This window comes from Botrytis cinerea, chromosome 2 (genome assembly GCF_000143535.2).
Source record: "Botrytis cinerea B05.10 chromosome 2, complete sequence".
Lineage (NCBI taxonomy): Eukaryota > Fungi > Ascomycota > Leotiomycetes > Helotiales > Sclerotiniaceae > Botrytis > Botrytis cinerea.
This window is the reverse complement of record NC_037311.1, coordinates 1,345,423-1,363,911: the sequence shown is the minus strand read 5'-3', so window position 1 is coordinate 1,363,911 and position 18,489 is coordinate 1,345,423. Positions and strand designations below refer to the sequence as shown.

Here is an 18,489-nt window from a genome sequence, read left to right as displayed (position 1 = left end):
ATGATTCTAGTTCAGGTTCTTGAACTTTTTGCGCCAACCAATCATTTCGCGTGAGTCCACACACGGCCGCTAACTTTAAATTCTGACGCTAAAATTTCAGAGCTTTGTCGCATCTTCTGAAGGCGGAGAAACCTCAATGACTTTCTAAGAAATAACTTTGGAATTTCATCCATCGACCTCAATCTCAATACCCAAGGGAAAAATCAAACAGCAATCATGGCCGAAGGAATTGATAGAAAGATGGATGATCGCATGGAGTTTACAACTTCTGCAGATGTTACCGTCGCGCCAACTTTCCAAGATATGCACCTTAAGGGTAGGTTTATGTGTATATAGATCTGGTCATCAGGCTTACAATTATATAGAGAATTTACTCCGTGGTATCTACGCATATGGTTACGAATCCCCTTCAGCCGTTCAATCCCGTGCGATTGTTCAAATTTGCAAAGGTCGCGACACTATTGCCCAAGCCCAATCTGGTACTGGTAAAACTGCAACCTTCTCTATCAGTATGCTTCAAGTCATCGATACAGCTGTCCGCGAAACTCAAGCCTTGGTTCTGTCACCTACTCGAGAACTTGCGACTCAAATTCAATCCGTCGTTATGGCTCTGGGAGACTACATGAATGTACAATGCCACGCTTGTATTGGAGGTACCAATGTTGGAGAAGATATCCGCAAGCTGGATTATGGACAACATATTGTTTCTGGAACACCAGGTCGTGTTGCTGATATGATTCGTCGAAGAAATCTCCGCACTCGTCATATCAAGATGTTGGTTCTTGATGAAGCCGATGAGTTGTTGAACCGTGGATTCAGGGAGCAGATTTACGATGTCTACCGTTATCTCCCACCTGCGACACAAGTCGTTGTCGTTTCCGCTACCCTCCCATACGACGTTCTCGACATGACTACGAAATTTATGACCGACCCTGTTCGCATTCTTGTCAAGCGTGATGAGTTGACTTTGGAAGGGTTAAAACAATACTTCATTGCCGTAGAGAAAGAAGATTGGAAATTCGATACCCTTTGTGATCTATACGACACACTCACTATTACTCAAGCCGTTATCTTTTGCAACACGAGGAGAAAGGTTGATTGGTTGACCGATAAGATGCGCGAGGCCAACTTTACTGTATCCTCCATGCACGGAGAGATGCCTCAGAAGGAAAGAGATAGCATTATGCAAGATTTCCGCCAAGGAAACTCTAGAGTCTTGATCTCTACGGATGTTTGGGCTCGTGGAATTGACGTTCAACAAGTTTCATTGGTGATCAATTATGACTTACCAGTTAACCGTGAGAACTATATTCATCGCATTGGTCGAAGTGGTAGATTTGGAAGAAAGGGTGTTGCGATCAATTTCGTGACCAGTGAAGACGTTAGAATTTTGAGAGATATCGAGTGTAAGTACTTCCCGTCCTTGAATCCTGCCGCGCAGTGCTAATTTGTTTGAAACAGTGTACTACTCTACTCAAATCGACGAGATGCCAATGAATGTTGCGGATCTCCTTACTTAATTTGTTTAGCCTAATTTAGTCGAGGGAAGATGAATGAAGAGAACGACGGTGCTTCATAAGCACGTCAAGAAATAAACTTGCGTGGAGGAAACGGGATATGTCCAATAAAGTGAGGATTCTCAGCGCCCGCCATTAGAGTGTACTAAGCTAACATGTTGAGTATAGAAAACAGATTGACACAAATTCACAAGCAATTTCTTCCAATGGATGACAAAAGGAAAGCTTTTAGATAAGGCACGAATTCTAAAGTTCTACTAATTTCGATGTAATCAAACTTAACATTATGGACATCACTATGCTTCGCCCCCTCCTTGGCCTGTTCGTATCGCAATAGATTTGAAGGAATGGTCACGAACGTCGCGATTGCTCTACCCAATGGTTTCTAACACCAAGGCAACCAAGGGCTGGGGGCAATTTTTGTTAGTCGCGTGTAGTAGACTGGGGTCGGCTAAAGATATCTAGCCATGAAGGAATGATTCATCGTCCCACCAACATGGACCGATGGGACGGCGACCTAGTACAAATGTCCCCTCTTCTCACCTACCTACCTGCCTGATGGCTGCATTATCGTACCCCTCCAACACGTATGAATTGTATGTGACGCATGTGATGATGCACCCTCTATCCTACACAGCCTAACGTGAAGCGTGCAAACATAGACTGGATTGAAGTGACGGATTGAGTTGCAGTGACTGTTTCACGGGTTACGAACAATTTAAAATGACGACGATGCAGACGAGCGTCGAAAGCTTAAGATGTAAAATGGAGAATGATTGATTCATTGATTCATTGATTCATTGATTCATTTCCTCTGCACTCCTAAATAGGATGTACCCTGGTCTGTTTGGTCTCTGCTGTGGACGGATTTCGTGCATATAAACGCTTGGCAATTTCGGACATTATGGGATTGGTGTGGATGTGGATGTGGATGTGGATGCATGGTGAGTGAGTGGTAAGTGGTAGGTAGGGTTTAGGGGGATTGAGGTAATGAATGATCATGTAATGTAATTTCCAGTACTATTTTTTACTTTTTTTCCTTTTCCTGTTCAGGGATGAATTTCATCCATTGTGAATCTTGTTCTTGACATGTGAAGTTTGTGAGGAGGGTGGTTTGGTATGAAGTCTCTAGGTGTTGGGGGTGTGGAGAGTGTTGGATGATGATGATGATGATGATTGTTTGATTGTTTGGATGATTGGTGGCTGATGATTGATATATGGATGTATTTTGTGTGATTCATCGGTATACTGTGTTTTGGAGGGAGGGAGGGAGGTAGATAGGTAGGTGGGTGCTGAGTGATAAGTGAGAAATGGATGAGTGAGATAGATGTACGAAATATATAGATATATAATTATATAGATATATAGTTATATACTTATATAGTTATATAGTTATATCAATTCATGGAGATTGTGATGTGATTCGATATGATATAATGGTCCGGAGAAAAGTGATGATCGATCATAGATAGATAGGTACAGTGATTGTTTGAGCTGCGAGGCTTGGCTTGGCTTGGCTTGGCTTCTATTGGGACTTGGACTTGGACTTGGATTTTCTTTGGAGGGTCGCTTGGCTTGGATGAAGTAAATAAATATTTCAGATGAGATTTCAGATGAGATTTCAGATGAGATTTCAGATGAACGGAATGGGAATGGGAATGGGAATGGGAATGGGAATGGATGGACGGAGGGAGGAGATGATCATTAGGTTACCACTTGTCTCTGTGATTTTTTATTGATTTTTTATAACTTATATATTTTATTATTTTTATTATTATTTTTTATCTTTCTTTTTTTCCTTTTTTTAATATCATCCGATTTTGATGTTTGATGTTTGTGATTTGATTTGATTTGATGTGCTCGCGCGTGCAATGCAATGGGATGGGATGGGATGGGATGGGATGAGTATATTTAGGGTCGGTAGGTACTAGGTAGGTAGGTATCTACGCACATCTCAAACGTGGAAAGGGGTTTGCAAAGGGTTTGTTTGGGCTTTGCAACCGCCGGCCGGGGTGGGCCCGGTGTTGTGTATCATAGTAGGTGGTGGGAGTGAGTAGTGTGGTGAAGGAGAATCGACGGAGCAGGGGAAAGGAGAGGATGGGATGGGGTGGGAAGAAAGGGACTGCGACTGTGAGGGGAGATATGTGAAGAATGGAGATGGAGAATGGAGAATGGAGAATTGATTTGTCGAAGAGGCTGAAGAGGCTGGAGATGCATGTTTGGTTGTTTGTTTGTCGGTTTGCCGAGGAGGTGGAAATATTCTACTGGCGATATCGATAGATAGGTGGCTGCGCCTTTGTTACTGTACTGTACTGTACTCTGAGGGTCTGGTCATTTATATGCTGTTTGGTAAAATGTCCAAAGTCCACAGTCCACAGTCCACAGTCCCGCGGAAAAACGTCAAAACATCATTCATTCGGTCACAAGTTATAGATGCAGATGCAGATGCAGATGCAGATACAGATACAGATATACCATGTCGGTACTCGTTCAAGCCTAATCCGGAAGAAGAGAAGTGCAGTCTGTGCGGAGAACGATGGACGACGGGATGGGTGATCTGGCTTGCTTTGGGAGCTGATTGGTCTTGGGGATCGTTTCAGGTTGAATTGCGGTGGGAGGGGGAGGGAGGGATGGTGAGGATGGTGAGGATGGGAAGGAGAGGATGGATGGATGGCTTCTAAGGTTCTTGTTGGAGAGGTTCTGATGGATAGTGTGCAGTTGTTTGCTTGGTGGTTTATTTTGTTATTTTGTTATCTTCATTCTCATTCTTATTCATTCTTATTCATTCTCATCCACATCCACATCCACATTCCCTTTCCCATTCCCATTCCCATAATTCTACCGATACCGGTTGGGTAACAGACATCAGAAAATACAATCCCGCACACTAATAAGTCTCGTATAAACAACCCACCACGTCGTCGGAATCGTCATCGGAAAAAAAAAAAACAGTCCACGCAGCAGAACAGGAAGAAGGCATTTCTCTCGATATAGAAAATACGATACCATCTCCACACAATTTAAACGGATGGAGATCCAAATTAATTCCAGGACACCCACGCCCAAGCGGTTTAATGCATGCGTGCAAGTGAGAGCGAGGCGTTTTTTTCGTTTTCCCCTGAAAATCACTCTATCCTTCCGTCACATCCTGCTGCCGATTGGTGTGTCTCAGGCTAGGGATGAACTAACAGGAACCACGTCCAGGGGTCGGAACTCGTTATTTATTTTTGCTATTGGATCCAATTGATTCATGTCAATCCATTCCTATCTGTGAGAGTCTAATTACAGTGTATACTTGGGATTGGATTGCGTGTGCCGGTCTGCCACGGGTGGGAAGGAAAAGAAGAAGAAGAAGGAGCAGGAGAAGGAGAAGGAGAAGGAGAAGAAGGAGAAGAGAAAAGAAGAAAAGAAATATCATGCCAGCGTTCAACCGCCCGAACTTGTCGGTCGGTCCCAAAGGTGTGGATGGATGATTGATTGCACACGGTTCGATAAAATGGTACCCTATCACACACATACATGCATGCATGCATCCATCTGTCTATCTATCTAGTACGCACTCGTCCTCCTCGATCATTGGATGCTTATTGGCGAGTCCTTGTAAAAACCCAGAGAATATGCAACGACGACCGACCCCTACTTTTCTTTCCCTTTCCCTTTCCCTCTACTCCTGCTCCCACCGTACGTACCGCTGCACCACGGTGTCGCCGCACAACATCCATCCACGCATAACCAATCGTCCAGCTGCTGAGGATCGAAGAGGCCACACGCGTAATTGACACGATCTTACTTTCGGTCTATTCTTCTCTGTAATTACCCAAAAGTGCCGGATCCATCTGTAATGTTAGGACGATGGAAACCTCCCCACCTCTCTGTGCAATTTGAACCGTTTCGCCGTTTTGGGGCGTGCGATCTGCTCATCCGATGCCCATCCGTGTTGGCCATTCCTCATCACCCACCACACGTGCACCTGCGCATTACTCAATCGGTCAATCGTTTCGTCCATTCGCCCATTCGCCCATTCGCCCATTCCGTTGCGCGGTCTGTACGAAGCAATGCAATCATGGCATCCTCGCTCATTTCTCCATCGAGTAATATCCCCCTTCTCCCTCCCCCTCCAACCTTCAAATCCCTCACCCTCCCTCCCTGCCCCCCTTGGCCAATCTTGCCCGCGCTATCCTTGGCACGCAAGTGGGCATCTCCCCCCTCGTAAGATCTCTGTGCCTGCTGCTATGGGTTGGGTGTATGGGCCTTGAGTTGACACTTGAGATTGGATTGGGTAATGAATCCTTCCACTCTTCTTCCTCGACCAAACTGCCCCATCCGGCCTAGTCCCTTTCCACCCGCCCCTTCGACCCTTTCTTTTCTTTTTATTACATCCCTCCTCCTCCACGTTTTTTCCTTCGCCTTCCACTTTTTGTTTCTTGCCTCGTTCTCCACCGTCGAAAGCTCACTGTCGTCCGTCTCGACAATTACATTCTTTCTTTTCAGGAAACATACTTCACGCTCCTTACCCTTTCGCTTTATCGACTCTCGCTCGTGGCAAGGTACACGTCTAGAGATTCTTTGTGTGCATACCATATCATTCGTTGCTTTTGATTCCTGTACTTTCCTCATATCGCATCGCACTTCGACATCTTGACCGCATTCCTGTGCAATTCTGCGCCGTCAGAAATTGGTCTGTTTGCTTATCGTGAGGTGGGACGGAAGAATTTCGAATTCGAGGTTATTCATCAACGACTCCAGTTCGCAAACTGATTGAAATCGCCAACCCTGCATCCTAGGGAAGAAGAAGAGACATCTGTTGGATTTATTGAATCAATATTCATTGGAGAGGGACAAATATTGTTGTGATTTAAAGTGAATCATCTACAATCAAACGGTTTGATTTGAGGAATCCACTTGTCGCTGCGCCAATTTCCGACCGGAATATCAACTCTACCAACAAATCCCTCGACCAGGAGACCAAACAACAACTACAGCCAAATACTCAACCACTTCCCAAGAACGTCTCTGATCTCTAGAATCTTTCGTTCTGCACATTCTTTTGTGGTTCTTCATTGCTTGCAAGAAGTAATCATTTACATAACGTCACGAAAACAAAAATAAACTAAACTAAATTCGATATCGATTTTTTGGATACATATATTCAAAATGCGTGGACACTCTTTCGTCGAAAAGGCAGCCATCTTGGCGGGGTTGGCTAGCAGCGTTGATGCTTTCTGGCGTTTGCCATGTAGGGCTAGAAGTGGATTGGCAAGAGTTGATCCCTTGGTCAATCCGGGGACTGTCTCTCCCCATGCACATGTTGTTCATGGATCTAACGGTATGTTGACAGTGACCTATTTGGCAGGGGGAATACTGATTTGATATGGCGAATAGGATTTGGAGAGTCTTCAGGTTACGAGGAGTTAATGGCCGGAAACTGTACTTCATGTGAAGTTTCTCAAGACAAATCTGCATACTGGACTCCCTCACTCTATTTCATTGATGCGGCTACGGGAGAGTATAAACTAGTTGAACAGGTTGGGGGTATGCTTGCGTAAGTCTCTCACTTTCATTCTTTGCGCCTTGAAGATTGCTCGCAAATCTTGTGGCTAATCCTTCGCAACAGGTATTACCTTCTTTATGGAGATAATGTAACTGCTTTCCCCAAAGGCTTTGCTATGATTGCAGGGAATAATGATCTCCGTAATTTCTCCGACTATGTTGTTCCTGATATTGAAAAGTCACTCTGGCAAAGCACGCCTCCATACAACACCCAAGCTTTCCTTCGACAAGCTGCTCTCGGCTTCAATTGTTTGAACTATCCACTCAACAAGCCCGAAGGATCTCTTTACCGTCATTTCTTGCCAGATAAGGCTTATCTCGATACAAACTGTCCCGATGGTGTCCGAATGGAACTCATGTTCCCATCATGCTGGAATGAGACCGCAGGCGTAACTGCACCAGATGGAAAATCCCACATGGCGTATCCTGATCAAACCATGACTGGTACTTGCCCAGAGGGATTCGATACTCGTCTCGTCTCGCTCTTCTACGAAACTATTTGGGATACCGCAGCCTACAATACAACTGATGGACAGTTCATGCTTTCTAACGGTGACCCAACTGGTTACGGATATCACGGAGATTTCATCATGGGCTGGGACGAGGAATTTTTGCAAGAGGCTGTTGACACCTGCACTAACGCTTCCGGAGAAATTAGCGACTGCGCAATCTTCGATATCCAAGATGTAAGTGTTTATGGATCTTGTAACTTTACACTTCCATCGGCCTTGGATGATGAAGATGTTGTTGGACCTATGGCGACACTTCCCGGAAACTGCCCCATTCAAGCAGGACCTGGTTTAGCTACTGCCATGGCTGGCACAGCCACTACCGCTAAAACATCGTCAGCAGCATATGGAACTTCGTCTGCCAAAGGATCAAGCGCGACTACTACAACCAGCTCATCAGCTGTGGTGCCAACTCTTTCCTACTCGGCCGGATCAACCATTGGTAAGCTTACTAATCTCACTGTTTATGATTATCATTACAACTATCGTGCCTAATCTTGTTTTTCGATGCCAACACTTAATTCTTTTTGTGCATCCGTTCTATTTCCTATTTCCTAATCTAATTTCAACTTCTCGTCCTCCAAAACTCTTATCTGTTAGGCAATTATTGACCCTCCGGTTTTACAGTCGCTTCTCTCGGAGAAACCTACGCACCAGGTGGTGTCTTCGCAGCCGTCGAATCCGGAGTTTCATATTCAGCCTCTAGCTCATCTACTGCCGCCGCAGACGCAATTGCAGCAGTTTCAAGCCCAGCAACTACTCTTCTCACTACCCCAGCATCTTTCTACTCGACCTCTTACTCAACGACCACCGCTATCTCCCCACTCAATGAAAAGGTAGAAGTTGATGAAGTGGTCTGGGTCCAAGAAGATGTTACCATTACTGTTACCGCGACTGCAACCGCGACTGCAACTGGCGTTGCTAGAAGAAGACATTTGCACGAGCATCAACATGCAAAGAAGAGAGGAGGTCACTTTGCCTAGACGTACACGCTGTTTTTGATTTGATTTTGTGTTTTTATTGCGTTTTTTGTATTCTCTCAACGCAGCAATTTTGCTTTTTTCATGACGGATTGATAGACTGGAGGGGAAGGGGTTCGGGGACATGGACATTGTAGCGGGGAGGCAGGCCTAACTGATAACATGATATGTCCTTGCAACTCTTGACATTTTTGGCGATTTTTTTTGACATAGATAGAGAAAGAAGGATGAGATACCATTTGCATGCAAATTTCCATACGATATCAGCGATACCAAAAGATGGTGAGGAGGGAGATCGGTAGGAGGAAGAATTGGGGGAGGCGATGTTTTTAAACTCAACAATACCATTGCCTGAGATGAATCTCAGGATATAGACTACCTGCTTATTATGCACTGTTCAATGAATGCTTGACTGATGAATTGAGGGGGATTGGAGTATGAATAAATCACTCCTCTGTAAATTGAATTGGGCCTTGAAGAACTCCTATTAAAATGGCTATTCTATCCAATAAGGCTTTATCATTCAAGGGAGTCCCGAGTTGGCAGCCTACATAGCAGGGGATAATTCGACATCCCACCACAGGCTTGATTAGTCAGCATTAACATCATTTCATATACTTTGTACACTGTATGTGTCTTGTTCTTGTTACCTTGTCGAGATTCTAAGTGAGCAACATTGTAAATGCTGATATTTATCAGGGAAATAGAATTTGATTATTTGCTCTTTCTCTACCTAGGTATCTCTTTCTCTTCCTCTTCGGGGGCTACTGATGCGGAGAGACAGACCTTTATATTTTTTATATGTGGATAGATGGATGGATACTTCTGGCGGTGAAATCGCCGTTAACCAGTTTCAGCCGGTTGGGCCACCAGTGAGTGTACGGACTGACGGGAAACTGCAAAGACGGACTTGGAAATCTCTTTTACAATATCGGTTCGCACATCTTAGAAATCGTTACAATGATTTATTCGAGATTGAATAATCGAAAGATAGATTCTAACCTCAAACAATTGAAGAGTGGAATTGTGAAAAATTTCGAGAGTTGAAAAGTGTCCCGTCGGTCCATGCACTCAGTGGTGTGGTGGATACAGAGATTGCGGAGAAATGGAATTGGATAAAATCCGCCGTATTAACCTTACCCCGCGCAATTTGTTGATCTTTAACACGCCGGATAAAGTATCTCTCCAGTTTAACCTTGCTGGGAGGACTCCGAGTGGAGGACTGGCTTCTTTTTGATGATATTCCTGGAAAGAATGATTCTAACAGACTGGGGTTATGACGGTCGAAAATCTTCACGGAGAATCATGGCTAAATTCAATCGATGAAGCTAAGTTTGTGGAGATGCAATCTGGGAGGTACAAGATGCCATGCGATCCCATGGGTTGACTTGGTGCAGTCTTCTCACGATGTTTGTGTTTTCACGTCTTCAGCATCTTTCTTTCTTCGTCTCGGTGGTCTTCCCATTCGCATCCGCGCTTTCGAATACGGATACCTCGTTGACGCTCTTGTACCAGAATAATCTGAATGCTTCGGATGATGTCAATCATGTGGGATTTATTCTTCTAGATCCTTACTCCCCCAAAGATGCACCCGCCGCATGTGGCGCGTTGAACGAAACGCTGCTCACAAGTCGCACTATCAAAAGCCATACGTCGGATTTTCTCCTCCCGCTCTCATATCAAGCATATCGTGGTCGCTCGTCGGCTTCTCAGTTGTACATTATTGATAATGGAGTTATTTCCTACGATGCAGTTCACGGATTGAGCTTCCCGAAATCGACGTCTGGTAATGCTAAACTGCCGGTTCTCTGTACTCAGTCTAGCGAGGAAAGTCAGCCCGGAACAGCCGTTGCTACAGACGCTAATGAGGTTTCGCTTGCCGCGGGTGGGAATACATATATTGGATTCCGCAACCAGAAATCGTTCCGCTTTCTCGGTATCCCGTATGCGGATCCGGCCGCGAGATTCGTCTACTCCACGCCGTACTCGGCGACCGGCAAAACGATCCAAGCAACGGAGTATGGGGCGCAGTGTCCGCAAGCTGGGGGCGGGAGCGAGGATTGTCTGTTTGTCAATATACAAACTCCGTATATCCCCAAGGCGAAATCGACAAAGTATTTGAGACCGGTCATGTTTTGGATTCACGGTGGTGGGTTTGTGGGGGGGAGTGGTGCTGACCAGTTGAGTGATGGGGGGGATTTGGCGAGTAGAGAGGATATCGTCGTTGTGAATGTTAACTATCGACTTTCGGTTTTTGGGTTCCTGGCGATTCCGGGGACTAACATTACGGGGAATTACGGAATTGCGGATCAAATTAATGCGCTGGAGGTAAAGTAGCACATCTGATTTCTATATATTGTTATGGAGCTAATGGAATATCAGTGGACAGTGAAGAACATTGCTGCTTTTGGAGGAGATCCAAAAAGAATCACAATCATAGGTGAATCCGCCGGTGCAGGATCTGTCCGCACACTTCTAGGCTCACCACCCGCAATCGGAAAATTCCAAGGCGCAGTAGCCATGTCCAATCTGGGTGGTGGCGTCGACCTAGGTCTTTCCGGCGACTACGCAACCACCTACTCTACATATCTCAGCATCCCCGAATCCTACGCTCTCGCCGGGCAAAACATTTTCCTCGCAGCAGGATGCAACCAGGCGAGTTTGTCTGCTCAAATTGCGTGTTTGAAGAATGTGCCCGCTTTAGCTTTAGTCGCGGTCGGTTCTGAGGCACGATATGTCGTCCAGGATGGTCACTATGTCAACACCTCCGAACTCGACCTCGTGAATCGCAATGGAAGCACCGCGCACGTCGATGTGATATTCGGCGTTACGGCCAACGACGGCGCGTCCATCGGCACCAGCTACCCGTCCACCCCCGTCACATCCGAAGTCTCCGGCATCGCGGCCTCCCTCGGCATCTCATCTTCGTATGCGCAATCCATCATCGACAGCGGCCTCTTCCCCTTCTACGACACGGGCAATCTCACGCTGGACGCCTTCAACGTGTCGCAGCGCGTGGCCACCGATAAAGATTTCCGCTGCGTGGACCAAGCGACCGTGTACGCAGGCTCCCACAACGGGGTTTTCAAATCGAGTTACTTTTACGAGATGGGTCGCACGGTCGCGGGCTGGGATCCGAATGGGCTTGGGGGGCCGGCGCCCTCGCCGGGGTTTCCGGATGGAAATCCCAATTTGCCGTATTTTCGATTTCATGGCGCGGACATGCCGTGGGTGTTTGGAGCGTTTAATACTGGGTTGCGGTTTAGAGATGAGCGGGATTGGTGGAGTGTGCAGTTGAGCGTGGCGTATTTTGGGGCGTTTGTTAGGAGCGGGAATCCGAATCCCGAAGAGGGGTTTTTGGAGAGTAGAGGGTATGAGGTTGTGAGGAAGGGGGTGGAGGAGACGGGGAGCTGGAAAGAGGTCGCGGTGGGGGGTGAGGAGGGGAGCATGATGGTGATTGATTGGCCCGCGAGGGTGGAGGGGTTTGCGGAGTTGGAACAGTGTGGTTGGTTGGGGTATCCGGTGGATTATTATGTCAAGGGGGGGATTTAGTTGATGTATTCTTATTCATTGTTGGGATTGGAATATGAAGGGATTTGAAGATTTGGTGGAAGTGATATATATATTTGTGTGTGTGTATTATATTATATTATCTCAAGTGCTCTAGCACCTCAGGAAATCCCGATATCTTTCAGACTAGCCTGATGGTTTTCCTCTCCCATCCCACCCCGTCGAATTTCTCCTGTATGGACACCTCATCAACCTCCGATTTCTCAAACGCTGTAAAGTTCAATCTCAAAAGTCCTACTCTTTCATACGTTACAATTCCATCCCTGACAATAACCTTGTTTCTATCTCCATCTCCATCTCCACCCCTCCTCCCCACCATTCCCCCCTCCGCCTCTTCCTCCACCTCCACCTCTCTCAAAACCAGCAAGTCCGCAACCCGACTCACCTTCCACTGATCCGGATCCTCGGACTCAAAATCCAAGTCTCCCGCGAGATACATGGCGAAATAGTGATCTTTCCGTTTTTCAAATTCGCCCATGCCGGAATTCTGCACGTCGTCACTTCGGGGTCCGCAGCATGGACAATCGAAGATGGGGGATTGTTCGAGCGCGAGATTGATGGTGTATTGGGGGAATTCGGGCTGGAAGTATTCGCAGAGGTGGAGGAGGCTTGTGAGGGAGGCTTGGAGGTGAAGCGAGAGTGAGATTGTGTTTGTGGGGGATGATGATGATGATGATGGATGGGAGAGCGAGGACGAGGGATCATGTGGTACAAGGTGCGGGGTATACGTATCGATCCAAGAAGAATGAACAGCGCGTCTATGCAGAATCGAAGGGGGGTAGCTAGTATACATATGCGAAATCGATCCGTGTACACTAGCCCAACTCCAGCTTGGGGCGTGGACGTCCCGATCTGGAGTGAGCAGAGAATTTACGCGGGCCCATGCGAGTCCGTATGCGATATCTTTTGAGAAGACCCCAGAGAGATTGTGGCCGAATGTGTCGTTGTCTATGATTTTTGCGAGGAGTGAGAGGGCTGGGGATTTGTCGAGGGGAGAGCGGAAGGTGCTGCTGGAGAGGGTGGAGATGATTTGGTACCAGGTTTCTAATCTCTGTGCGTATTCGTCTAGGTTTGAGTGCTGGGTATTATCTCCTGCAGTGGGTTCTGAGAGATGTCCCGGCGCGCGAGAAAGATATTCCGTCACGTAAGGTTGCGTGAGGGGTTTCTGATATGTGCCTCGGATCATGCCACTTCCGTACTGTTTATCTTCGACATTCGACGCTTCGAATTTCCAGCCATCGGCACACTCCCAGATCAACTGACGTTTTGTGAAATGCAACACTCGGGGTGCGAGCATTCGCTCAATAAGTGCCCAGCCTGATGTTGAGAGAGGAGAGGAATCGAGATCTGCGTGGTTGCGGAGACAGCTCAGGCGGAGATAGCGATCTTTGTTGATACCGAGGGGAGGAGAATTGAATATCGCTCTTTCTTGTATCAAGCCTTCGGCGGGAGATTGTACGTTATCGGCGGATAGAAGGAGAGTTGCTTGGCTGAAGATTGATATGAGAGTGAGTGGATCGTCTGACACGTGACAGAGAGCGGCGATGTAGATGTACTCAAATCCTAGGCCTCGAGTAATAGTAAATGCATCTGCAAAGGCTTTAGGAAGCGAACTTGGATCTAAAGACTTTCCTGCTGTGTCTAAGATAGAGAGGGTTTCCAATGTGGGACCTTCCCTGGTGTTTTGCGTCTCCTCAAAGGAACGAGCGCTCAATGCGAGATAGTCTATAGATGCCAACCCAGAAGTCTCGACAAGCATCGGAGGAACTTCAACATCACTTGATATCCTAACAAGTCTTTTCGGTAGAATCTCAACCCCATTTCGAGGAGAGCGACAAACTTCGTGATTTCTCCCACAATCCCTCATCCATTCTTTAATCCCATCCAACCCATCTCGCCCATCCAAACTATGCGGAACCTTCCTCACCCGATCCACAGGTAAATGATCCTGTCCCTTATTATCCAACCTTCCTCCCCCCAGTTCCCCCTCATAGTCCTCTCCCGCACAAACATCAAACCGCATATCCATCCTCCCCCACCTCTTCTTCTCAACTCTACCCACATCCCTCACATCCAAACCATGCATATACAAAAACACAATCTTATTTTGTAATTCCTCTCTGCGATTCGCGTAAAGCGAAGAATGATGGAGGATAGTTATGAAGTAGAGACATGCTTCACAATGAGTCGAAGAAGAAGAAGAAGAAGAAGAAGAAGAAGAAGTCGCAGGATCAATAATCCGCTGACTTTTCTCGAGCAGGGAAGTATAAGGACCGAGAAGTATATCGGCATGCGGGTCTGTGAGATCGATGGAGTTACATTGGGGACAGAGAGACATGGTGGTTTTTGGATTTGGTATCTATGGAGTTGGGATGGAGATTGGGATTGTGTGAGATGGATTATTGATGATGTGGTGTTCGGAAGCTCTAGGCGTCAGTCATGCTTACTTTGATGCTGCTTTAGGTCACTAGGGGAGTGGACAAGTAGCCTCGCTTATATTGATCAATTGGATTGTTGTGTTTTTATACATTGTATTTGATGGGTAGTGAGTGATATCCATTCTGTTGTGGGAAATCGAATCGGTGCTATCATACCATTGGAATTCGTATGAGCATTGTCTAAGAAGAGAGAGAGATCTCAAAGAATATCTGTAGAAAGTCAGTGTGATATCACTGATCAATGAGATGTCTATTCCCCGCATTTTGAGAGGTGGGAATCCTCGTGATTGTCGTGGGAAAACGTGACAACACTATTGCTTACGTGGTACATCTCACATATCTTGACTAACCCCAGCTAATCATAGTTTTCTTTGCTAAAGAAAATCAAAATTTGGCAAACCATTCCTCTTCTTTAAAACCTCTCTATTGAAGGCGCACTCTGTAATCTGTACTGTGAGTCTGATTTCTCCTAGTTGGCCACTAACAAGAACCGACTATTATTTATGATTGCTAGTCAGGAACGCTCAGGGGCACAATGGCCTAACTAAATCGAGCCAAGTGAGGGACCCTGCCCACTTATCTTCACGTGGTTGAGTCACGATTATTTTCTTGGCAAGCCGCATCTATTTCCACAACCCTTTCCTATCGTGGATAAAACTATTGAAATGTTGCCCAGTCGAACCAGTCGAGCCAGTCTCAATGAGAACACAGGAAACGTGTTAGTCTTACCAAGTTTAGGAAGTGCATCGACAATATTTTCATTGAAGATTTCTTTACTGTACCACGCTCCAGTCACATAAAACTTTGCGTCTGTCGAAGTTGACGGCTAACGCACGATACCAATGCCTCTCTTAACACTGAAAGTGGCGTCTAGAACTTGGGTCTGGCAAGAGGCTAGTGTGCTTCCATCGCTATAGTACGGACTTCATTTTTACCCCCAGATTTCCCGGTAAAGTCCCAGTCCCATTTGGGAAGCGAAATCGCTTGTTTCTATTTTGACTGTAGCTTGGATGGTGTTTTTATCCCACTCACATCACCTTCTTGAGCTTGTGTCTGCAAAATTTTCCTATTCATACGCCTTGTCAGTGCGTGCTCGATTACACACACGGGTTGCTAGTGTAGCATTTGTGAAGTGTTCCTAGATCTAAACTCTTAGTTCTAGCTTGACAGACATAAATCGCAATTAAGTATTTCAAGTCTTAAGGTCTGATAGACTACGCTTGCAGTAGTAGAGCAAACTAAGATAAAGCCACTCGTCAAATCTTCCCTCTATCGAATACGCTATGTGTGTCCAATTTGGCGATGAAAAGCTTCAATTGGAGGAGGATGTTTTCGATATGGGCTTCAATCATTTCCACATTCAAGTTATCGAATCTCCGAAAAATCTATCAGGGCGCCCATTTCATGGTTTGTGTCCACCTGCACGTTATTTCGAAGTTTATTTCTGACTATTGACATATTTTGAGGGGAAAACGGATGATAGCATCGAGTCTGAGCGGCAGGAAAGTGAAAGAATTTTGAGATTGGTGATAGACGCATTGCCGATTGCTATCTATCACAGGTAGGAGGAAGATTCTATATATTAATGCTTCAAACCAGCCAATCTTTTCCCCTTTATACATAATTTCATGTACATTCTATAGATCATTCATTAAAATTTCTTGTTATTCAATATGCGGTCTTCCTTGATAACAGTTGCTGCCCTGATGGGCATGACTTTTGCAACACCGGTGCCACAAGATATCGATTTTGCTATGGTCGAAGCCGCGCCTGATCCCGTTACTACTGGCCCTCCTGTTGGTGTGACTGCTCAATCTGTCACCTACGATGCTTCGACCGCCATCGTTGCTGCTACTCAAGCTGTTGCATCTCAATCCGTAGCAATCAGTGATGCTGCCAATGCCCCCAAGATTAAAAGAACAGCGTGTCAAGCTCAGCCAGCAGGTGCTACTGGAGCTCCAGCATACACTCCTGATTCCCCGTCTGCTTTTTTAGGCAATCCTGGATTCTCTGATGCTGCTTCTGCTGCTTCCACTCCAGCTGGATACACGCAATCTTTCAGAAATCTCAAAGCGTCCAACAAGTAAGTACGCAAACTTACTATATCTGAGAAACAACCTAATGGTCGCTTAGTGCCTATGGATATATGGGTTTCACTACTCTTGAAACCTATGATTCGGAATTGTGTGCATCGAAATGTTCTGATATTAATGGATGCATGGCCTTCAACCTTTGTGAGTTCACATGTTCAATTCGAAAGAATAATTGCAGCCACGTGCTAACATGCATGTAGACTTTGAGCGTGATCCAAGTGTTGAACCTGGAGCATCATGCGAGGATCCTGCAAGTGTTACAATGATCAAATGCGTGTTTTGGGGTGGCCCGGTCTCTACCGAAAATGCCTTGAACTCTGGACAATACAGAGATAACTTTCAGGTTGTGATTGCTGGATCAAATGGCTATACGAATAACAGCATTGCTCCTATCCCTGGTTATGGAGATGCACAATTTCTGGGAAATGCTGCTATTAATGCGCCATATGATACACAAGGGTTAGTAACAAGAGAAAATCTCTCTTTAAAATTGTTGCAATTGTCACAATCATCGCTAACGTTTTCATAAGATGCAACACGTACATGGGTTCAACAATATTTTCTACTGGCCCCTTCGATGCATCTCTCTGTGCCGCTTACTGTAGCGCACAATCAAAATATAACCTTGAGCACCCTCCGTCTGATGGAAGTCCAGTAAAGACTTGCCAATTCTTCAACACTTATCTCCTTTATGTCAACGATCTTTCTCACACACAAGGCCAATATTGTGCCATTTACTCCGAGGCATGGGATTCCAGCTACGCAACCAATGTCGGACAATACCGTGGATCTGATCATTATCTCATTGGACTGTCATATACCTACACTAACGCAACCAACCCAGGATTGACATCTGGAGATAAGACATGTGCTGTTGCTCAAGCATCAGTTGAGATCTCCTACTCATCTCTCCAACCTTATTGCAGCACCTTGCTCGGCTTCGCAGCTGATACTGTCACCGCATCAACTACCATTACCTCGATATTTACATCGACCGTGGTCTCTCAGGCTACTATTACGGAAGCCAATAACCCTCTTACAGAAAGAGCCGACGCCCCAGCGCATCTAGTTAACGGCACCCCTCTCATACCTTTCATGGCCGCTAATAACACCATCACTCCAGTAAAGCGCTCCGTTGCTACTACGCCAGCTGGACTTACTAAATACCCTGGAACTGTTATCTCATCAGCATGCTCTGCACAAGCTACCAAACCAACTATCGCTGTTACCGTTTACATAACTAGCTACGTCTCGACAACCACTTCAACTACCACCACCTCTACCACCACCGCTACCGCTAGTCCTATCCCATCATTCGTTATTGCCTCCGGATCCGATAAATCCCAATTCGTAACTTACGAAGACACGGGGAGTTTCAAGATCCTGAAATTATCTCCCATCACCGCAAGCACCGCAGCAAGCTTCTACCTCGATGGTCAATCCCTCTACTCGTCAGACAAGACCCGCATCGCCGATACCGACGGTGGTTCCCGCTCATCATACATTTTCATGGACACACTCAGCACTGTCGGAAATTTTCCATTGATACAATGTACATTGGGAACATATGACGCATCGGTTGGTGGATATCCTCTATCGTGTATTGGCGGGGGATCTACTCCCCGCCCCGTCTTGCAAGTTGGCGATTCGAGCAGGTTGGTACTTGCGAGTAGTTTGCAAACTAATGGTAATATACCCACTCTATATGCCATTCCAGCTCGAGCGAGCAAGAGACAATGCGCGAAGGCGCGAAGGAGCACGAAGGTGTAGAGATGATGTTCTTAATGAGGAGAGTGGATTTTATTGCTCGCAGAGATTCGGAGCTACAGGAT

The 18,489-nt window shown here is 46.0% G+C and overlaps 5 protein-coding genes across 5 annotated transcripts; 4 read left to right on the top strand and 1 right to left on the bottom strand.

Moving 5' to 3' along the window:
* Positions 1 to 99: 99 nt before the first annotated feature.
* BCIN_02g03880 (hypothetical protein) lies at positions 100 to 2,841 on the top strand. The gene is made up of 4 exons (XM_024691278.1): positions 100 to 316; positions 366 to 1,406; positions 1,462 to 1,629; positions 1,686 to 2,841. Exons 1-3 carry the CDS (start codon positions 217 to 219, stop codon positions 1,518 to 1,520), a joined length of 1,200 nt encoding a protein of 399 aa, XP_024547048.1. The 5' UTR covers positions 100 to 216; the 3' UTR covers positions 1,521 to 1,629; positions 1,686 to 2,841.
* A 3,081-nt stretch (positions 2,842 to 5,922) lies between these two features.
* On the top strand, positions 5,923 to 9,015 carry BCIN_02g03870 (hypothetical protein). The gene is made up of 4 exons (XM_001553730.2): positions 5,923 to 6,843; positions 6,900 to 7,059; positions 7,132 to 8,018; positions 8,204 to 9,015. Exons 1-4 carry the CDS (start codon positions 6,672 to 6,674, stop codon positions 8,557 to 8,559), a joined length of 1,575 nt encoding a protein of 524 aa, XP_001553780.1. The 5' UTR covers positions 5,923 to 6,671; the 3' UTR covers positions 8,560 to 9,015.
* An 827-nt stretch (positions 9,016 to 9,842) lies between these two features.
* BCIN_02g03860 (hypothetical protein) lies at positions 9,843 to 12,181 on the top strand. The gene is made up of 2 exons (XM_024691277.1): positions 9,843 to 10,884; positions 10,939 to 12,181. Exons 1-2 carry the CDS (start codon positions 9,925 to 9,927, stop codon positions 12,106 to 12,108), a joined length of 2,130 nt encoding a protein of 709 aa, XP_024547047.1. The 5' UTR covers positions 9,843 to 9,924; the 3' UTR covers positions 12,109 to 12,181.
* Positions 12,182 to 12,189: 8 nt separating this feature from the next.
* On the bottom strand, positions 12,190 to 15,002 carry BCIN_02g03850 (hypothetical protein). Its single transcript, XM_024691276.1, has 2 exons — positions 14,887 to 15,002; positions 12,190 to 14,774 (listed from the first exon to the last, which is right to left on the bottom strand). Exon 2 carries the CDS (start codon positions 14,462 to 14,464, stop codon positions 12,248 to 12,250), a length of 2,217 nt encoding a protein of 738 aa, XP_024547046.1. The 5' UTR covers positions 14,465 to 14,774; positions 14,887 to 15,002; the 3' UTR covers positions 12,190 to 12,247.
* Positions 15,003 to 15,849: 847 nt separating this feature from the next.
* On the top strand, positions 15,850 to 18,469 carry BCIN_02g03840 (hypothetical protein). Its single transcript, XM_001553733.2, has 4 exons — positions 15,850 to 16,647; positions 16,698 to 16,798; positions 16,858 to 17,116; positions 17,188 to 18,469. Exons 1-4 carry the CDS (start codon positions 16,238 to 16,240, stop codon positions 18,425 to 18,427), a joined length of 2,010 nt encoding a protein of 669 aa, XP_001553783.2. The 5' UTR covers positions 15,850 to 16,237; the 3' UTR covers positions 18,428 to 18,469.
* The last annotated feature ends 20 nt before the right edge of the window (positions 18,470 to 18,489 follow it).